A 19244-nucleotide genomic window follows, 5' to 3' on the forward strand; every position below is an offset into this window, starting at 1 on the left:
ATAAAAGCTCTACTTGTAAAATAACCATGTACATAGTAAGGCTTTTTACTACAAAAGTAGTTTGGGATTGCTTATTTACTACATTATCAAAATTAATTTTCTACTCCATGGAGGTTAAGCCCCCCCTTTCCTAAGAACCTCCTGGCATTCATTAAACATGTGTTAAACAATTTGAGATGTTCACAACAGAACAATTTTTATCAATGTAATCCATTTGAACCATAATCTCACAATTTACCCAGGAAGAACAATTCCAAACACTTTTCAAAAGTTTTTATTATTGTATATATTGCTTACATAAAATGCCTTTTAATATTGACTGTGTCACATCGAATGTCTGTTTTATACACTGCAGGTTAATATACACAAGATGCTTGATATTTACTCTAATAGTCCCCTTAAAGATTTGTTTGTAATAGGAGTCTTTAAAATTTTTCATTCCACCATCAAAACCTCAATTAAAGGTGAGAAAAAGAGTGCATCATTCACATTGTGCAGTGTGATGTTTTCAGTGATAACCAAACCACAACAAAGTTTGTACTAATATTAAACGTGAACAAAAATGCAACTTCTTTTTGTGCCCTTTCTTTACACAAACCACATTGAGACATATGTATGAAAACAAGTGAAACTTACATTACCATTTACAATTAAGTTAAATATAGTACTACTTATCCGCTTAATAAATACCACAAAATAAGAGCTAAAAATAGTTAGACCACACAGAGTATAAATTAGAATAATTAACTGATGAAACAATAAAAAAAGTACAGGCTGCCAACATCACGTGGAAAAACACCGTAGCATACTTCTACAGCTAAGCACCGGTTTTGCCATCTTGCAGGCTGAAATGGCGCTTGTGCTATCATTAAAGTAGGTGGAACAACGTGGGCTTGGACTTGACACACCGAAGGATAAGCATTTACTCAGCATGGGGATCCTGCTGCTCCCAACCTGCAACTGCGAGCCAAGTACTCCGGCGGTAGGGCTCACAGAGACAGCAACCTTCGATTGTTGCAGCAATGATACACCTCTTGTATTCTGGACTTTAGTTTGCCGCAGATTGGGGCAGGCCACTGGGGTAGATACTTTAGATACTTAATTCATCAGGTGAGGGGAAATTAAGTAAACTGTTAAGTGTGCATATTTTCTATTGTGCATAGAAATAAACATCTCAAATTTATTACTCACTTGGGGACTGTAGGGGAGTGGAGCAGCCTGGAGAATCACACAAAGAAGCACTAGGAACACTGTTAAATTGGGCAAGGTTAATCTCATCTGTAAAACAGACAAAGAAAACCTCTCCAGCAACACATTTGATGTGAAAGTACAAAAAAAAAATATGGATAAGGTTAAAAGTTATCCAACATTTATTGTGGAATACACATTATTCCTGAGCAGCAATGTTTTATCTCCTGAAGGTCAAAGCCTAATAACCCATTGGGAAAGGATGTCTTAAATTTCTACATAGAGCTCCTGGAACTGTTCCCACCACTACTGTTCGCATGAATCCAATCCCATCAAACTGGAAACGGAAACACCCTGAAGATGGAGCTTTAAACACACTTCAAGAGTCTTACTACGTTATTACGCGAGACCAGGGAGATCGTGGTCACTCAGCGACGCACCCATATTTGCTTACCTCCTCTTGGTTTGAAAGGCTGATGCGTTGGACTTGCGTAGGGGAACGTGGACAGCAAGTTGCAGTTTTGCCAGTCTTGGGCGCTGGAGTTGTGGGCGTGGGGCAGTGGGCAGAGGCAGCAATTCGGCTGCACCTGGGCGGAATCTTCGCCACCCCACTTTTCTTCCTCCGCCTGGCCGTGGGGAACGCTGAGCGGAAGGGTGACGCTCTGGCTTCGTCGGTTGGCCGGGGCGTACAAAGTGCTGGCGTAAGCCTCCCTGAGTTCTGGGTAAGTGACACATGGGGAATGGCATGGCAACCACAGACACAGGCACACGCGCCAGAGGTTGGGAGTACTATGTCACAAATCTGCATCATCAGTCTTAAAGTGTTACTGTCACCAAGCCATAATATAGTCCTAGTAATATAGTAGTTTTCTTTGTAAAATACAAGAAATAAAGGGGAAATTACACTTAAATCTTCTGCTGTTGGCAGTGATGATAGGGAATGACATGAAAACGGAGGCATTTTCACATGCACATAATTTTTAGCGTGTCACTGCTGCAGTGGCCAGCATTTTAGCCTTTTTAGGGATGGGGTGGCATTAGAAGCTGACGCCTGCAGGAATGCTACTATTTGGATGCGCCGTCAGTTTCCACTTTGCAGAGGTTACTTTTTTTTATATACAGTTATGGATGTGTCAAAGTCCTCATAATCAACTTTTAAATATTTTTACCAAGACTCCATCATTAGTAGAGATGGTGACAATAGTCTCATTCCTAAAGTCTCAAAATTCAAATAAATATCCTGAATTTTGAACATACGACCTGCGAATACTCCAATTCTAAAAGGTAAAAGCCAAATTGAGTCAAGTCCAGTAATTGTCGACTGAAGTCTAACGAGTCAAGTCACTTAGTTCGAAACCCCACCTCTGAAACGCACATTTACACTCACAATCACCTGGTGGGGTTAATGAAGCTAAAGTAGCGATGAGCTCTGAGGTCTACGGTTAGTGGGGATATAAATGGCAATTAGATAGACCACAAAAAAGTAATCCGATTTTTCACATTGCGTTTTAACCTACTCTCTTCTTGCAGTCTCGCCACCACCTGAACATCAGTAATATCCAGAAGTTTGAAGCCATGAGGGATCAAAACATCCTCTTCATCCACCGCGGGAGCGAGGACATCAGAGTCCACCCGAGGCCGAGGGCTGGAATACCGCAAACGGCTACCTGAAGACGCAACCAAACGCTTCAATCACAAGTGAGACTATTCGCAAATATGATACCCAAGCAGAATGACACGCATTCATTTGATCAGTGATGCTCTCTGCAGTCTGGATGTGGAAAAAGTGGTCTTACCGCAGTGGGGGATAAAGGTGGGGGTTCGTGGCCTCCCAATGGGGCTCTGAGAGTTTGGACTACCCGTATCAGACAATTGGAGGCGGGAGCGATGAGTGTCGGATTGCCGAGTGCCATTGGGGGACACAATGGGAACTCTGCCAACAGTTGGTGAGGTTGTGGTTGCTTGATGGCCGGACAGTAGTCTCTTTCTCCAAGAAGCTAAGGATGTCAAGGAAGCTCAGTACTCAGTGATGACAACATTTCAAAACATCTGACAGAGGATGTATCAGCAGAAAGAGCCAAACCATTATTAGTCTAAAAGGAGAACATCCAACATTCTCACTGGATGTCCTGATTACAGAGTGCAGTCAGGCAGGAGAGAGCAAAAAGCAGTGGTGATTTTATAGCACTTCTGTGACAATGGACCGCTTCAGTGTTCAAACTTATTCTCAGGCTGATTTCTACAAATGGTTAAGCGTGCGTAAAAATATTAGAGGACGTGTAGTTTTGGACCTGTGCATTGATTCAAGTGTCAGCTTGATGGAGTGCCCTTCTAGCAGGTCATCCTGTACTTAGTGTTGATTCCACTTTCTTGTCTGCAGGTTATCATTTCTACCAAAATAGCACCCAAAGGAACCAATTATCTTGTTAAAATTCTTATTCTACAAAGGCACCATTGATCAAAGTACCGAGTTTTGACTGGTTGTCGGAAATGCAATTTATTCTTGCTTCAACTATTAATTCCACCAGAAACAGTATTCATTCTCAAACTGTGCATAATCTAATCTAATATAATATAATAATGTCTTGATGGCACTCTGTCAGATACATGGAGCCACTTGAAAATATTCTAGACAAACGCGTCTTTGAGGGTGCAAATGCGGCGTTAGCTCGTACAGCCCGTCACCGGCATCCTGAATAAACAGAACGCCATTGTGCCACACCAAAATGGCCGATGGTAGAATTACAAAGGTTGCAAGCAAGATTTCCAAATTTTAGGTTAGTGATGTTTAACTGGAAATTCAAAATAAATGGAAACTTATCCTATTCAAGAACAAATACATATTTCATTCCAAAAGCAGAGACCTGCAACTCCAGGATTTATTCCATCATTGCAGTACAACTTGACCTTAGTATGAACGACATCTAGGTAATAAAAAAAACTCAAGTAGGCATATGCTATTTGTATGTAATATTTGTTATAGTTGTTTAGTTAGACTAAAATACCGTAGTCAATAAATTTTTCAGATTTTTTACCATCAATTCTTAACACAGCCACTTAAAGTTTCACATACCTGACTCAAGTTTAAGGCAAATGGAGCGTCTTGCTAGTTTCCATTCAGGAGCATCCAGAACCTGCCGGCACCATTGCACTAGTGTATCTGTGTTCTCTGTGGTCAACTTCTTGGCTTTTGGGGACACATATAACCTGTCCAAAACACACAATAATCACAAATGTGTTATATACACTCTGGTCAACTTTTTGGCTTATTAAGACACAGACCTGTCCAAAACACACACAAAAAACATGACTCACAAAGTCAAAATATTTCAGTATCAATGCAGTTTGGCTCATTTTGAACACCGTTCAGACCAACCCATGTGTAGTGCTAACCATTTTTTAATGAGCCAATTAACACTTTTCATTATAGGAATAATGTGATAATTAATATCAAGTAGCGTCTCTTTTTTTACTGCACACAAGCATAATTATTATTGCATTTATAGTGTAGTTTGTAAATATGCTCCCACTTCAATTTAATTTGGGAAAATTGTTATGTTTGGCTTTTAAAAGTATAAGGTACAGTAAACTCCATTTAAATAGCAAACGGAAAATAAATGCACACTGTATATCAGGTATTTAGATTTATAATGTAAACATGTAATTTAATGAAATAAATGATTTATTTCCTTTCAAAACGAACCAAGTTGTTGGAATAAGGACACTCGGTTTAAAATAAATAAACAAAAAATAAAACAACAGCTTTGCTTATGGCAAATATCCTAGATTTATTTCCTAAATAATGGAAAATATTGTTATGCTACAGGATTGTTTATAAAATGCCGCAGCATTAATTAGACACTCACCAAGTTTCATTATCAGAGAAACCAATAGTGTCCAAGTCCAAAAGGTCCACCTGTTCCAGAATGAATGGTTGGTTTCGGCCGTGCTTTTGGAACTCCGTGCCCGGGGGACAATTACGACGGTTCCAAGTAGGCAGCCGCTTGTCGTAGCGTTCAAATATTTGAACGAGCTGCTGCAGTTTACTAAAGTGCTGCTCGCCGTACGGTGGGTTTCTCATGGGGTCCACAACCGCAGCCATCATTTGTTCTCCGGATGAAAAGTGTGCTGTGCAGAGAAACGTGGTCCCCACTTGTTGTGGCGTCTTGCCTAAATTGGATATTTGCCCATACTGCTTGTCACGCCCACGTTCCCCAAGTCTGTAATTAGTATTAATTTGTTGCAAGTGTTTTAATTTGATGGCCATCAAATGTATTGGTTGCATTTCTTAATCCAAGGCAGAGATTTGTTTGTCTAATTCATTAAACGTCAATCGAGATACTTTGTCACCACCTAGTGTTTGAAATTAGTTGTTGCAAATGTAGCACAGGATAAAAACATTAAAAAAACATGACAAATTTGGCGTTTTTAAAAATACCACATTAAGCATGTTGTGCTCGGCTAAAAGAAATACAGAACCATACTAATAAATGAGATAGGAGAAAATTATTCTATTTCAAATACCAGTTTTGGACAAAATTTCGTACATATGCAAAAAAATTGCAATATGTAGAGTCCACGTGATGAGTGCAACTAAGTAAATATTTATAATATAAAGAGTCATCAAAAAATTAACCACAAGCAGTCACAATTGTGGACATTTTGGTCTGGTGTGAAATAACTTTTGAAACTGTGAACAGGAACAATGGGTGAGATTTATTCCCATAATAATGAACACAATTGAACATAATCCGTTTTTTTCCGAAAACAAGCCCTTCGTTATAAAGTACCAAACATCTCACTTTCTTTTGGCATGAGAAAATCTCAGTTGCAGTTGTATAGCATCCATACAATAAGAGGTCGTTATTTCATGAGTTCATTTTGTATTATCCTCAACGTTTCTTCCACGTGAATTTCCTCCTGGCGCCTTCCTGACCCGGCTTCTTCCTTTCCCTCACTCTGGGGTCAGGAGTCAAAAGACCAGCTAATAAAAACAAAAACAAAAATCCCTCAATATTTGACCCCAAAATTAAATAGAATTGGTCAATAGGCAAAACAAATCTGTTCTCTCACCTTGCCTCATCATCTCCACGTCTCTCTCAGATACAAAGCTGGACAAGGCCCGGGAGATGCCAAGTCGCAGTGCTCCTGCCTGGCTGGACCGCCCGCCCCCATTCACGCTACTCTCGATATCAAAACGTCCAAGCATGCCCATGAACTGGAGCGGAAACATGAGCTGCTCCCTGTGCAAAGGACAAAAAGTGAGGTTAGACGTATGGGGAAAAAAATACATGCATGGGTTTCAAAGTGCAGTAAAATTTCCTTTGTTCACATGGACAGTTTCCAACTTTGAAAAGTCTTGGGAATACCATAACCCTAGCGACAAGGTTGAGTGATTCTCCTCGCCACATCTTGAGAAAAACTCCTAACTCAGCAGGAGCAGAAAAATGTGAGCCTATAAGGATGCTGACACACACTGACTCTAACTCCCTCAACTATATAATTAATTCACAACAAAGAGATAAAGGGTTTGACGAGGAGAGAGAAATTAAATGTAAAAAAAAAAAATGGCCCTTGATCACCTGTCTTGGAGCACGTTGAAGAATTGGAGATAGTTCTGTCCATTAATAGTGATATGTCCAGAGCCGCAATCTCTCAGTACAACAGAGGCATTTGATGACTTTCTTCGTCCTGAAAGTGAATACAAATTGTAAAGATTGGACAATGTAGAAAGAATAAAAAGTTCATTTGCATTTACCTTCAGCGGTGGTGAAGGCCACACCATTTTCATCCTTCTCCATTGTTGGTATTGTCTGATTCCTTGACTGAGCCTCAAGTTGCTGGCGGTAACTTAAGACAAACTGCTCCTCCATGGCACAGTAAGGCAGGGACAGCAATCGTTCCATTAGCTGGATAAATTGTGTGTACTGAAATGATAAAACACCAGAGAGGCATCAAAAATGAGCTTTGGTGTGTTGTGCTCTGATCCAGCAAATGTACATCATACGTCACATGTTTTTATTTCCAATGATTTAAAGGGTGCGGCCTGTACTACAGGGAACTTTATATGTGAAGTTATCAATAGGATGACCTGAACAAAATGACATGTTGGTTCTTTATTGTGACACTTGATAGTGAGGGACAATTTGCACTATAATATTGTAAGCAAATGACTTCTATCCCCTTCTAAAAAAAGAGTGGTCATTAATTCTAAATTCATGCACACACACTCATTAAAATGATTACACGAAGTAAATAGCATAACCGGCAATTATTGGAACAGCTAGAAGAGTAGTAGAAGAAATAATTGGCACCGAACATGAACTTTTAACATTGTTTACATCCTGAGCGGAAAAAAAGTTGATGGGTAATTTGTTAGGGCACCGTTACTGAGTATGCTCTTGTTCAAGACTGACCTATCAGAGTACTGCATTTAACATAGTGAGCTAGCTACTCCTTGGAGTTGTCACAGTGTCTCCATACTTCATCATACACCACACTATTTTATGTTGGAGTCAACATAAAATTTTCATTTTTGTACTCATGTCGAACACAAGTTAATGATCTGAAATATAGCAGTATTCCTGGGGTAATGGCTTACATCCTCAACAGATATAGTCTCCACCAACAACTCTTCCAGCTCTTCCTTCAGGAGCCATCTACTTGTGTCAAGGGATCTGAGGAGAGGTAAAGATTACAATTACATTCATGACAACATGTCTTTTCAAATTCAATTTGAATGCTTACATTTTTTTGGCGTCCTTCAAAAAGAGTCCTTTAGCCCGCAGACGGTCCTGCTGCTTCTCAATGTTAATGATTTTACTCTGTGTGTCCTAAAGATATTTCGGAATATAAACAGATTCTTGGTAGGGAGTTTTGATTCTTATGAACAAAAGCCTCCGATTCTGACACCAAAACATAAGTTAACCTCAGTTTGCTATGCATTTATTGCATTGTACAGAAATATCTAACCTAAAATGTCCCACATTTGACCAATTGTACAAATGTGTTTGCTTGCTTAAGTATAGCAATCCGTGGATAGACACTGTTTTTAGCTGATTAGCCAACTTTGTTACTAACATCAATATCATAATGGAAATTAAGAAAAGTGAAAGGTTGTGACTACAACAATCGAGAATTTACTGTATACAGCAGAGCTCAGTCACTTTATTGTTCTTCAAGAACAAGGGTTTCCAATCAATTCCCCAAAGTACTGCAGTGGGTGCGGGATTTTAATAAAACATAATTGGTTAAACTGTGCTGGAAGAAAAACCGGGACCCACAGCTGCCCTTAAGGAGCGGTCTGGAGACCCCTCCTCAAGATATAAATATTGAGAATTCTTTATCTCGGTAACTAATCAGTAATTGGTTGGTAACACAATCTGGATTAGGATTTCTGATTGGTAGGTAACACTGTAAAAATGTAACTTTTGAAAAACTTACATGCAGTAGAGTATAGTAAGCCTGTTTTCCAGTGTAAAACAGGAAGTGAAATGGCCGTTTGTCTGCCCCCCATTGAACAGCTGTTCAGAAAAAGAAGGTCAATGTCAGTTCCAGGGAACTTCTAAGAAAAAAGCACAATAAACTCAAGCTTGTGTACCTCGCTGCCTGGGGAATATTTCCTCTGGATGCTGATGAGGACAAGACAATGTAATGCGGCCAAATTATTTTTAAAAACCCAACTTTTCTATTCATTCACTGTCTTTACCTTCATAATGGGTCTTGCCTTCTTCTCAAACAAGCCAGAGGGGAAAAGGTAAGCGATGCTTTTCTGCGGCATAGAAAGGGGGAGAAAAAAAAGTAAAGTTTAGAAGAAAAAACAAGCAAGTAACAGCAGTCACGATGACGACACCATAGAGGTCATCTCAACAGATGGTGGTAAATGCGACGAGCACCGGCCACAGGTTCAAGGAAAGGTGAGCACTCAATGTGGCAGCGCTGACAGCCAGCAGAGATTGGCCCACATGTCCGACAATTCACCCCAAGTGCAGCATGTGTGGATTCGTGGTCACAAACCGCCCAACAGATGGCGTAGCTAAAATCTAGTCTTTTCCATTCCTTCGGCTACACGGATGGGCAAACAGGTGGTGTGCAAGGAGAGTGTTGACATTTCAGCGTGTCAACAGTGGCAGCGAAATAACTGGTCACTGGGAGCATGTGTGCTCGACAAGCAAAGAGAGGTCAAAAGAGGTGAGGGGTAGAAGGGTGAAGAGTGGAAAAGGATTAAAAAAAGCCATGAAGGCACACCTGTGTTGCCCTTGTAATTTGGCAGTGATTCCCCAGAGAGTGCAATCTGAGCAATTGAAGGACATCATGTGGCATTCTGGTTTAGGACCAGAGGGAAGAGAGTTACTGCAGTCACGGAAAGCCGCCAAAATCAGTGCCTGCCTGCTGTTTTCCATTCTTTCACTGTCACACCTGATGAGTTAGGACACTTTGCTTATTTCAACTATGAAACTGTGGCATAGAGCCATTGCCTAACTATATTTAGGTAGACGGATTCTTCTGTTTTTTTTTTTTTTTTTTTTTTACATTTAAGTGTTGTGGAAATGTGGAAATTCTGCATTTGCCTTGATAATTCAAGAGTATATAAAAGGGGTAGGGAACCACATGTGGCTCTTTTGATGGTTGCATCTGGCTCTCCGCTAACCTGTGAGGTAAAATACGGAAACCGCTGGTGACAGGGCTGAGATTCTATGTTTAAAGCTGCTTTAATCTTCTTTTTTTTGGATTAGACTTCTGGAATGCATAGTCATTGATTAGCAACTGCATAAAAATGTTGTCAAGGGTATTCAGAGTTGTTTTCCCACTTTAAAAGTGGGGAAACTTTTAAATTCGTATGGCTCCGAAGGAATAACATTAGAAAATTTGAATTGTTTGTAGCTCTCTTTGTCAAAAAAGGTTCCCGACCCTCTGGTATATAATATAGTACATTTTAGTAATAAAACCATGACTTCCTTGATGGTCAGCATCACCATACTGTTTTTGAAGTAGGCTGTGATGATTGTATTTGGAAGAATTTTATTAATAAAGTTCAGTGTGTAAAAATAAAATGCATTTTAAAGAAGGGATCTTGTAATTATAATAGATGTCAAAATGCACCCTAAACCTTCAATTCTTACATCTATGTCCTCCTGAGTGAAATTTTCAGGGTCCTCTCCCATCATGTTGGCCAGGTGGCGCTTGCCAACATTGAATTCCTCTACTTGATTCTCGATGAACTCCATTGTGAACTTTTCGGGGCCAGCAGCAGCCAAATTCTTCCTGTACATGATAGAACTGGTACATAATGGTCTTCTGGACACCTGGAGGAGGAGAGCAAAGAAAACATCAGTAACATATACAAATTAAATTGGTGGTGGGAAACAACACATTAAGCAAAATGGCCAAAACGAACAAACAAGCCAACAAAATTAAACAACCCCAATTCAGCTTATATTGTGTCTCAAAATAATTTGTCACTTTTTTTATTCTTTAATACACATACACACACACATTTGGTGTGCAGTGTGCATACATCTCATTTTCACAAACCACCTTTCCATAATGTATGGAAACTGGAAACTAAAAGAAAAAAATATATTGCCAATTGAGTAGTAATCAAATTAATCTGCAGCCTTGACACAAAGGAATCAAGCATTAAAAACGTTTGCATATATCCGTAGATTAAAAGGATTGCTGTCGCAAAGAAGAAAAAGAAAGAAAAAAGAACAAATGAGACAAGACTACAAAAAATACATGACTACTAATGCATTTTGTCAGTTTAAAAAGCAATGTAAAAATCTGGTATTGTGTCGTTGGTCATGGTCCAAATACTATAGTGGTTCTCTTTACATTATCTGTCATAGTCTTGATTGAAATGTTCATTTATTGTTCCTTATTGAAGAGACATTGCCCTGTTTGTCCCATGTCATATTCAAAATTCAGGTATAAAGAGAGAGATTAATGACTGTATTGCTTTTTTCCCCCTCATCTTGTTTTATATATACGTAGACCGTATGGTTGAGATAGAAGATAACGTGCTTTTCCATAGGGTTTGTGTTCTGCTAAGGATAGTAGTTGTTCACTCCGTTTGAACATTGTAAGTCACTATAGTCTCGGTACTGGTTATCCTGATGAAAATAAAAACAATTAAATTGTAATGGATCCAAAAGGTTTTTCAAACACAGCCTATCTGAAAGGTGTTCAGATGGTAAGATGCTTTTTCAAGGGCATCACTGTTCTATTTTAGTTTTCAATTAAATAGGCTAAAATTAGTCATTTTGGATAAGAATGCATGCAAGGTACGTAAAGGGGGTTTACCTGCCGACTTGCACGCGAAGAGGCATTTGTTATAGTGAAGCAGGATGTCCCACATTTGGTGAAAAGGTAGCGAGTGGTTCGCGTACACGGCGCCGCCATGACGGATGTTTGACAATTACGTCACAGGACAGGCGGAAGAAGTTTATAGCTTTCTTAAAATTGGATTCAGCAGGGTTAGTAGTGAGCGGCCATCTTAAGACAGTAGAGTTTTTTTCCCCTGAACTGCCCCACCCTTTCTCTCTCTCTCTCTCTCTTTTAAATTAAATAAACATTGGTAATACTACCTGTTGTATAATCTTTTCTTTTTTTAATATTCATTCACAGAAAACGAACAACTAATTGAATGTCTTCTAAGGCCAGTCATATGTGGCATTTAGCATCCTATAAAATAAAACTATATATGATGTGTTAATCAGTGGAAAGATATTGGTGGAAAGCATGGCAAGAGGGATCTTTGAAGCATTCGTGAGAAAGATCTGGTGGAAGCCTCTGGAAAATGGTGGTGAAAATAGTCATGTTTGAGGATTAAAGGTCATTACAACCAAATACATTCGCACGAATAAAAGTAAATTAGAAAATAACAGGCGCATCATGGTATCCAGACCAAAATACAAAACTCTCAAAGATGAAAAATGAAGAAGAAATGTGTAAATGGTATACATTAATGGATAACATTTTTGAACAATTGAGTAATGATTTACAGAGACCACTTCAATAACTTCAAACCACATTAAAGCAATTTTTAAAAAAAAAATCCCCGAAACCTTGAGCATTTATGCTGATAGATATCTAACTGCACTTTTGATACAGTTGTAATACTTGTTTTGCATTTTTACTCAAATCCCAAATTAATTTATCATCTCAGTACTTCATACAAAGGATAAACATGATTAACTTTCTAGCAGAAATTCTTCACAGGCTACTGCTCTGGCCTCACAGTTCTCAGGGTTGAGGGTTCTATCGACCAGGTGTGTCCTCACTATGTGGGGTTTGCATGTTCTTCTTTTGCATGGATGGAGTGTCAGCATGAATTGCTGACCATCTCCTTGGGCCCTGCAATTGGCTGGCCACTGGTTCAGGGTGCTCCCTGCCTCGTGCCCATAGTTAGTTGGGATAGGCTCCAGCACCCCCCACAATCCTTGTAAGTGTAATCATTTCAGAAAATGTATGAAATTAAAATGAATTAAAGAGTGTACTTGTATGTACACATGCTGTTTTTTTGGTGTATGCTGCAGTGCACCACGTCTACAGATCAATGTCGTGTGTCTTCACTTAGATTACTTGGATAGAGTTGGAACAAGAACATGGGAAGATTAATCAAAGTGAAGGGGCCCTGACTCAAGGCCTGTGCCAGTCGATTTGGCAGTGTGGTTAAATTGCCTCAAGGAGGTCTGTCGTCAGTTGGATGATGAACAGTGTTTGCCCCTTTCTTTTGCCACAAGCGTCCTCCTGCCCACCAAGAAAAATAGTTTCGACCTATGTTCTCTAATTCACAGCGGTGGAGCAGGGTGGGATATTAATCATGGGTCCTTGTCTGACAGACACGCTCTGGTGGGGGGGGAATGGGAGATCTTCAAATCTCACCTCTTGTTGATTTTTTTTTCTCACTTCACTAATGACCAGTAAACATTTGAGAAGGCAGTGGGTGAAAGGCTGTGTACTATTGCAGTGGAAAATCAAAACATTTAAAGTGCATATAAGCTGGTGACTTGACTTGGTGCCTCTTTTGCGGAAGGCTCCCCACCCAAGACTTCTTACTGATGTCTATTTGGATAAAGAAAACACCACAATAGATAGTTTCTCTCTTAAATTGTGTGGCTTTCTCTTAATTGTGTGCCTAAAACAGCAATGGAACTTATCACAATGGAGGATATCGCATTGTGGAGTTGAGCCAAATGCTCCTTCCCCCACTTTCCCGAGGATAGAGGGTTTAATATTGGCAAGCTGAAGCTTTGCTCCCGTCATCATTTCCATGCTGCTTTACGCTGATTCCCTAATATCCTTAGCGCCTTGCGCAGGGATAAGCCCATCATGGTGAAACATGACTATAAACCGTTCACGGCTCTAAAGAATCCATTATGCTTCCTCCACAAACATGGAGACTCAAATGGCCACTTTGCTCACGCTCATTTATTTACCCAGGGCGCTGCAGCACATGGGATTCACCACACTGCCAGACAATCATTCTGTATTCAATTACAAGTGGTCATTTATACCACAAATCACTTAGCAGACATCTTTGACACACTTTGCCATGCATACGTTTTAGCGCTCGACAAAAATACTGAGCAAAGTTAAAAGCTGCCTAAAAGACTTGATGGCATGGATCCAATTGAAGCAGGTGCATGTGTGAACAAAGCGTATTCATTTATACACACTGAAACTGAAATATCATTATCTTGGAAACACATGCATTCACACACACACACAACTACTGTAGATACACACACACACACATGCGCTCACACAGACATGCAGATTACTGATGAAAACTGTCTCTGAGTGGAAATTAATTTGCCATCAGTAACAGATTAAGACATTTCACTGAAATGCGTGGAGGCAGCTGAACTGCCAACGATGACCTGTTGGAATCAGCCCTCATCAATTTCACGATAATTACAAAGCGCTTCTGGCAGTGCGTGAAATGAACTACGCATGCAACAGATTGGGTAGTGGCCATAGATGTCTACAGGTATTAGACCGCCTTCTTCTCAGAGTGTCTCCATGGGGGCAAGTGCTTCCAGGGCAGACCGGACCTCCTGTTCCCACTCAGGGGGCTTTTTAGGTCCAATGTGTTTGTCGCTAATTGCTTTGGACAGTTTGGGGTAAACAGAGAGCAAACATAAAGAGACACTGTTCTTTTTCATTTGGTAAGTTGTTGGGCTTGGGCTTTTATTCTTTTATTGAGGGAAAACATTTGACAATATGAAGCAGTATTTACATTTTGATGGACACCCTAATAAAATAATGCATTTTGTGTGAGTTAATATGCTGGATCAGATGTAAATTAATAATTGGGTGGTTATTTCTATGAAGTTAAAATCTTTTGTTTACAATTCTTGGATCAAGTCTGTGAACCAAAGACATAATAAAAGATTTGAATACATCTTGTGTAATGCTGATTATAGTCTTTTGTTTGAGCTTTTCTTGTTTGTTTAAGTCATTAGTGGTGGCATTGTCTTCAGTTTATAGAAAATATTCCCAAAAAAAGTGGAACTGGTCAATTCATGAAGCAAAAAATGTTGTAACGTTGAAAGAAACTGTCCTGTCACCTGCAAATACTTCCTATTTCTCACTTGGTGCTGCAACTTTAGAAGCAATATTTCTAGGAGTTGTTTTAATGGCCTGGCGGCATATCTGCTGGGGAGAAATGGAGGCTAAGAGGACAAGCTGTGTCCTCGGCTGCACCTTGCTTTCAGTGCACACAGCAAAAGACAGAGGGAGAAAAGCTTTTCTGTCAAGCATGCTGGACAACTGCACAGAAGCTTAAGCCCTTTGCAATAGTGTTCGATTTTGCATGCCATTCCTGTACTTTTTGACCAATTTCCGCTGGGCCGCTATATATTTTTTTGTTTTAAATTGTAAAATTACTTTTATTGTACAGTACAACTATAGAAATAATGGCTAGTTGCAAATAACATTTCAGTTTGAGTTTCATTAAATCTTTAGTAGTATTTGTAGAGCTAAAATATACAATATGGTGATGGAAGCGTTTAACATCACATTTCAATATTTGACTCAATAGAAAAAATAGGAAAATGGAACCACTTAACTGCATATACCACTGCAGAATTTATTAATATTGCCCTGTTTAACATTGTAGTTGAAATTTGAAGTACTAACTTATTGACCATGTTTATCTATATGCAGAAGGTGAGTAACTTTGAGGGTGTATCATTTATTCACTTGAGGAATTTGTGTCCTGCTAGCCAAGCAATTACAGAATTGCAAACGCATCTAGTATAGCAAAAACATACACTACCGATATAACCTTCCACCTCAGTTCCGAGAGGTTGATCCAAATGTTCCCAACGTTCACATCCATCCCTCACCTGGAACCACTTTGTTGCCCGCCTCACCCTGTGCCCTCTCACACACAGTATTGAGTTCCCCCCTCAACAGCTGAAAGGTTACTTCAGTCTGTCTCTGAGTTGAAAAGATGACATGACTACTTTCCTTCCTCACAGTGTTTTGTTCATTTGAACGCCTGGAGAGGAAGGAAACCATTTCAGACTGGGTGAACTGAGGCCTGTCTCATTGGAGAGGAAGAGGATTTAGTTTGGAGCGTAGACAGGGAGAAACCTGAGACTTCTAGAAAAGTCTGGGAATGACCCAAGAAAAACATCCGGCATCTCAATTCCCTCCTCATCCCATGAACCTTTTGCCAATAATGGGCTCAGTCTGTTAAAAAGTAAGGTCCCTAAGGACCGAAATATTTGTACATTCCCTACGTTTACATATTTATAAAAGAAAACATGAAAAATGCCAAATGGCAATGTACCTTCGACATGAATTTTCAGACGAATGAACATAAAATACATTTTGAACATGAAGACCTTTATAGACATATTTATGTGACTCTTTTTCTAAATTGATTTTTTTTTTACTGGAACTGCAGGTGGGGGGCTGCCCATAGTTGTCTAATGTCTTAATCCTACATACTAAAAACATACTGTATTTTCACGACTATAAGGCGCACTTAAAAGTCTTAAATTTTCTCCAAAATAGACAGTGCGCCTTATAATCAGTGTGCCTTATATATGGAAAAAACTGAAAACCAAAAACGAAAAACCACCACTGTCGGATATTAAAAAAACACAAACGCCTGAACTGAAACAATACTGTTAAATATGCAGATGTCATCTTAGTTTAAAAAATCTTCCATCATATAGCTCCTCCCCCACTGCAAGATTTTATACAAAAAAATCCAAAACATCAACAATGGGTGGCTCTAGAGGTGACTGTGTAGTAAGTGCTTCATACCTGGAAGTCAATAGCAATTACCATATTTTCACGACTGTAAGGCGCACTTAAAAGTCTTAAATTTTCTCCAAAATAGACAGTGCACCTTATAATACAGTGCGCCTTATAGTCGTGAAAATACGGTACATCCTAGATTAAAAGGAGACTAAAGGATACAATGGATTGAACATGTAAGTGATACATACTGTAGAACATCAATTTTAACTGACATGCACAGTATAAAAGATGTAAAATGTCATAACGCATTACAGTTGTTATTATTTTTGATGACCATTAATAAAGTTCACAACTGTGTAATTAGGAGAGTCATCAATCACGGGAACATGTCGCTCTTAAAATTGATTATTTCTTCATTGTTTCCAATACGATGAATCGTTAACAAAACCAAACCATCAGAGGTTTATAATATTCAATTTTCCAACTCAATGTTTTTTTACTTTTGTTACAATTGCAGATTTTTCACCACTTGCTGTTTTGTATGGCTAAGGCAAATCAGACAAACGATCAACTTCATACAGCTTTTATCTCCCTTCAATTTAGAAAAACAGACAATCGGCTGGGGTTGCACATAAAAAGCAGACAAATTATAGCGCGTATTGAACCGAGAAACTGTTTACGGGGTTAATATGCACAGTTGATCTTGCAATTGATTTTGTGAGCACAGCTAATGACCACACCAATTTCAAATGCTATGCAACGCTGGTGACTTGACAAGAGGGGATGAGACCAGAGACAAGGACTTCTCTGGAATGGAAACCGCTGTGAGAAATCAACACAGACAATATTAACAAGAAAATCTGCAAGCTTTTTCTCCGCACTGATCAGAAGGCCCGGGCTGACGACCGCTGTGCTCCTTAACATCTGGCCGTGTAGAAAGGTTAACCCAGTAAAATTAAATATTTGCCTGGAGGGGGTCAAGGTGCTGCAATTACAAGGTCCAATCGGTTAGGCTAATCAGCTAATAGCACATACAAGGGGCTCGGTGGGCTGAATAAGACCTGATCAGATGCACTGGTTTCTGCCTCTGCTGTTTACTTATTAAACCTTGTTCCCATGCTTAAGGGTGCCTTTGCAACCCCTGGCCCATCACGCCCCCAGGCTACATTTAGTTCCCGTCACTATACTTTTAAAAGGGACCACACCACTTGGCAGGAGAACAGCTGGTTAGTTAGTTAATCAGTATCAGAGGCCTTTGTTGCAGAATGATCTCAAATTACTTTCACTCCAATCTGGCAGGCATTAACACCTTGGGAAGCATAGGTAGAAATTTTCCCCCTGAGGTGGCACACAAAGTACAAATGAGTAACAAAGATCTACTTTGGAGGTAGTGCCTCTGAAGATGAGTGTTGTTCAAGTCATAAAACTGTTGTACACAAATAACGGGTGCCGAATCACTGTGGAGTATATCAGAACTGTCTGGTGTGCAACACTTTTGACTGAGGCTCGGGGAACAATTACTGGTAATTAAATATCTGCCAGTTACTTGAAAAAGATAATTACGTCCTTGGTGTATAGCGCCAATTAATTACTTTTATTTCAGGGAGGAAAGATTTTAAATGGTGGTGGCGGCAGCGGAAGCCACTCTGATAGCGCCAGTGTTTGAGTGCAAGCAACCTCTGTGTTTGCTTTTGTACACTTTTGCACATTTAGCAGATGTTTCTGCAGTGTGATGGTGAAAAAAATGCACGTCTCTTTACCTCCTTCCTCTTAAGCAGGAAACATTGACGCTTGAGTAGAGCTGCGTCTCGCTAAGCGGATTGGTCAGATTGGTGGAATCTTGAGCTTCATCCTCACACTTCTGTGCTTCGTGCTCCTCACCAGGCCAAGATTACCTGGAAACCCTTTCCGCATCACAGCGTCAGCCGAGACCGAGCAACCGCTTGCTCGCATATTGGTGGAAACTGTAGGGATTATCACACACTTTGTGGCGCGGGTCTCTAATGTCTAACCTGCAAGAACCTGCGGCCCATCATTAGTAATCTATTAAATCCACCAGCTAGAAATAGTTACACCAACAAATGTGACTCCTGCCTTTTTTCCCAATCTGCTTTTTGCTTTAGTTAATGACATACTGAAGGAGACTGCCCGAATGCTCTCTCTTCGTCTCTTTCTGCCACCTCGCTTTTCTCCATAGCACCGCTTTAATCCATGCACCCACGCCTCAGCCTGTCAGAAATGTTTTGTGTGTATCTAAATGTATGCGCAAACGTGTTCTTAATGTCATTTATGAGCTTTTATGCTTGAATGCCCACAACAAAACCTTTCCAGTTGGGAAAATTGCAGCCAAAGATCAGGTTTGTGACGTTCATATATTTCCAATATATCCTTTATAGCCCCTGTTTATATTGTTTTTCAGGAACAAATAAAAAACGACTCTCTAATTTAATTGCTCTGATGTTCTTCCTTGTTATTTATTTAGGGTTTGTGTGTGTGTGTGTGTGTGTGTGTGTGTGAGCTGTGATGTAGTTTATACAGTAATTCTGATTGTCTTTTTGGTTTTTATGATGCAATTTAACCGTTGCAATTTAATTCTGTCAGCCGAGGATGTAGTCTCAATATAAAACTTTTGCATGGTTAAATTCAGCTATTTGGGTAAACAGTGTAGGTATTTTCCCTTTCACAGCGAATGTCTGATGGTACAAGCTCCACTTCACCTATGACCTTAGTAAAATATAAGTGAATGGACAATGGTTGGGTGAAAAAAAGTGGTTCACATATGCAAAAAGATTAGTCATGTGATGTCATCTGTTGCTGGTAAACTTGGGAGTGTG

General features: G+C 39.7%; 2 protein-coding genes across 3 annotated transcripts; both read right to left on the minus strand.

Moving 5' to 3' along the window:
* Window positions 1-258: 258 nt before the first annotated feature.
* LOC144203655 (SLAIN motif-containing protein-like) lies at window positions 259-5370 on the minus strand. 2 transcript variants are annotated; one of them, XM_077727210.1, is made up of 7 exons: window positions 5055-5370; window positions 4262-4395; window positions 2985-3185; window positions 2706-2855; window positions 1643-1906; window positions 1192-1278; window positions 259-1076 (listed from the first exon to the last, which is right to left on the minus strand). In XM_077727210.1, the coding sequence occupies exons 1-7, from the start codon at window positions 5291-5293 to the stop codon at window positions 784-786; spliced, it is 1368 nt and encodes a 455-aa protein (XP_077583336.1). In that variant the 5' UTR covers window positions 5294-5370; the 3' UTR covers window positions 259-783. The 2 variants fall into 2 exon arrangements, with proteins under 2 accessions (XP_077583336.1, XP_077583328.1); XM_077727202.1 differs by having other exon boundaries at window positions 259-1097; window positions 5055-5369.
* A 513-nt stretch (window positions 5371-5883) lies between these two features.
* Window positions 5884-11632, minus strand: mrps9 (mitochondrial ribosomal protein S9). The gene is made up of 11 exons (XM_077727222.1): window positions 11491-11632; window positions 10311-10493; window positions 8897-8959; window positions 8789-8819; window positions 8632-8711; window positions 7936-8021; window positions 7790-7865; window positions 6947-7115; window positions 6771-6879; window positions 6262-6431; window positions 5884-6172 (listed from the first exon to the last, which is right to left on the minus strand). The coding sequence occupies exons 1-11, from the start codon at window positions 11587-11589 to the stop codon at window positions 6081-6083; spliced, it is 1158 nt and encodes a 385-aa protein (XP_077583348.1). The 5' UTR covers window positions 11590-11632; the 3' UTR covers window positions 5884-6080.
* Window positions 11633-19244: the final 7612 nt, after the last annotated feature.

The sequence above is a fragment of the Stigmatopora nigra genome, chromosome 1 (genome assembly GCF_051989575.1).
Source record: "Stigmatopora nigra isolate UIUO_SnigA chromosome 1, RoL_Snig_1.1, whole genome shotgun sequence".
NCBI classification, from domain to species: Eukaryota; Metazoa; Chordata; class Actinopteri; order Syngnathiformes; family Syngnathidae; genus Stigmatopora; species Stigmatopora nigra.

Excerpts from the sequence above, each read along its gene's own strand:
- mrps9 (XM_077727222.1), bottom strand. The coding sequence starts at position 11,589 with ATGGCGGCGCCGTGTACGCGAACCACTCGCTACCTTTTCACCAAATGT. Across the intron at positions 10,494-11,490 it reads CTTCGCGTGCAAGTCGGCAG|GTGTCCAGAAGACCATTATG; the intron begins GTAAACCCCCTT and ends CTCCTCCTCCAG. Across the intron at positions 7,116-7,789 it reads AGACTATATCTGTTGAGGAT|TACACACAATTTATCCAGCT; the intron begins GTAAGCCATTAC and ends TTATCATTTCAG.
- LOC144203655 (XM_077727202.1), bottom strand. The coding sequence starts at position 5,293 with ATGATGGCTGCGGTTGTGGACCCCATGAGAAACCCACCGTACGGCGAG. Across the intron at positions 3,186-4,261 it reads TTGCCTTAAACTTGAGTCAG|CTTCTTGGAGAAAGAGACTA; the intron begins GTATGTGAAACT and ends TGACATCCTTAG. Across the intron at positions 2,856-2,984 it reads CACCTTTATCCCCCACTGCG|GTAGCCGTTTGCGGTATTCC; the intron begins GTAAGACCACTT and ends TTGCGTCTTCAG.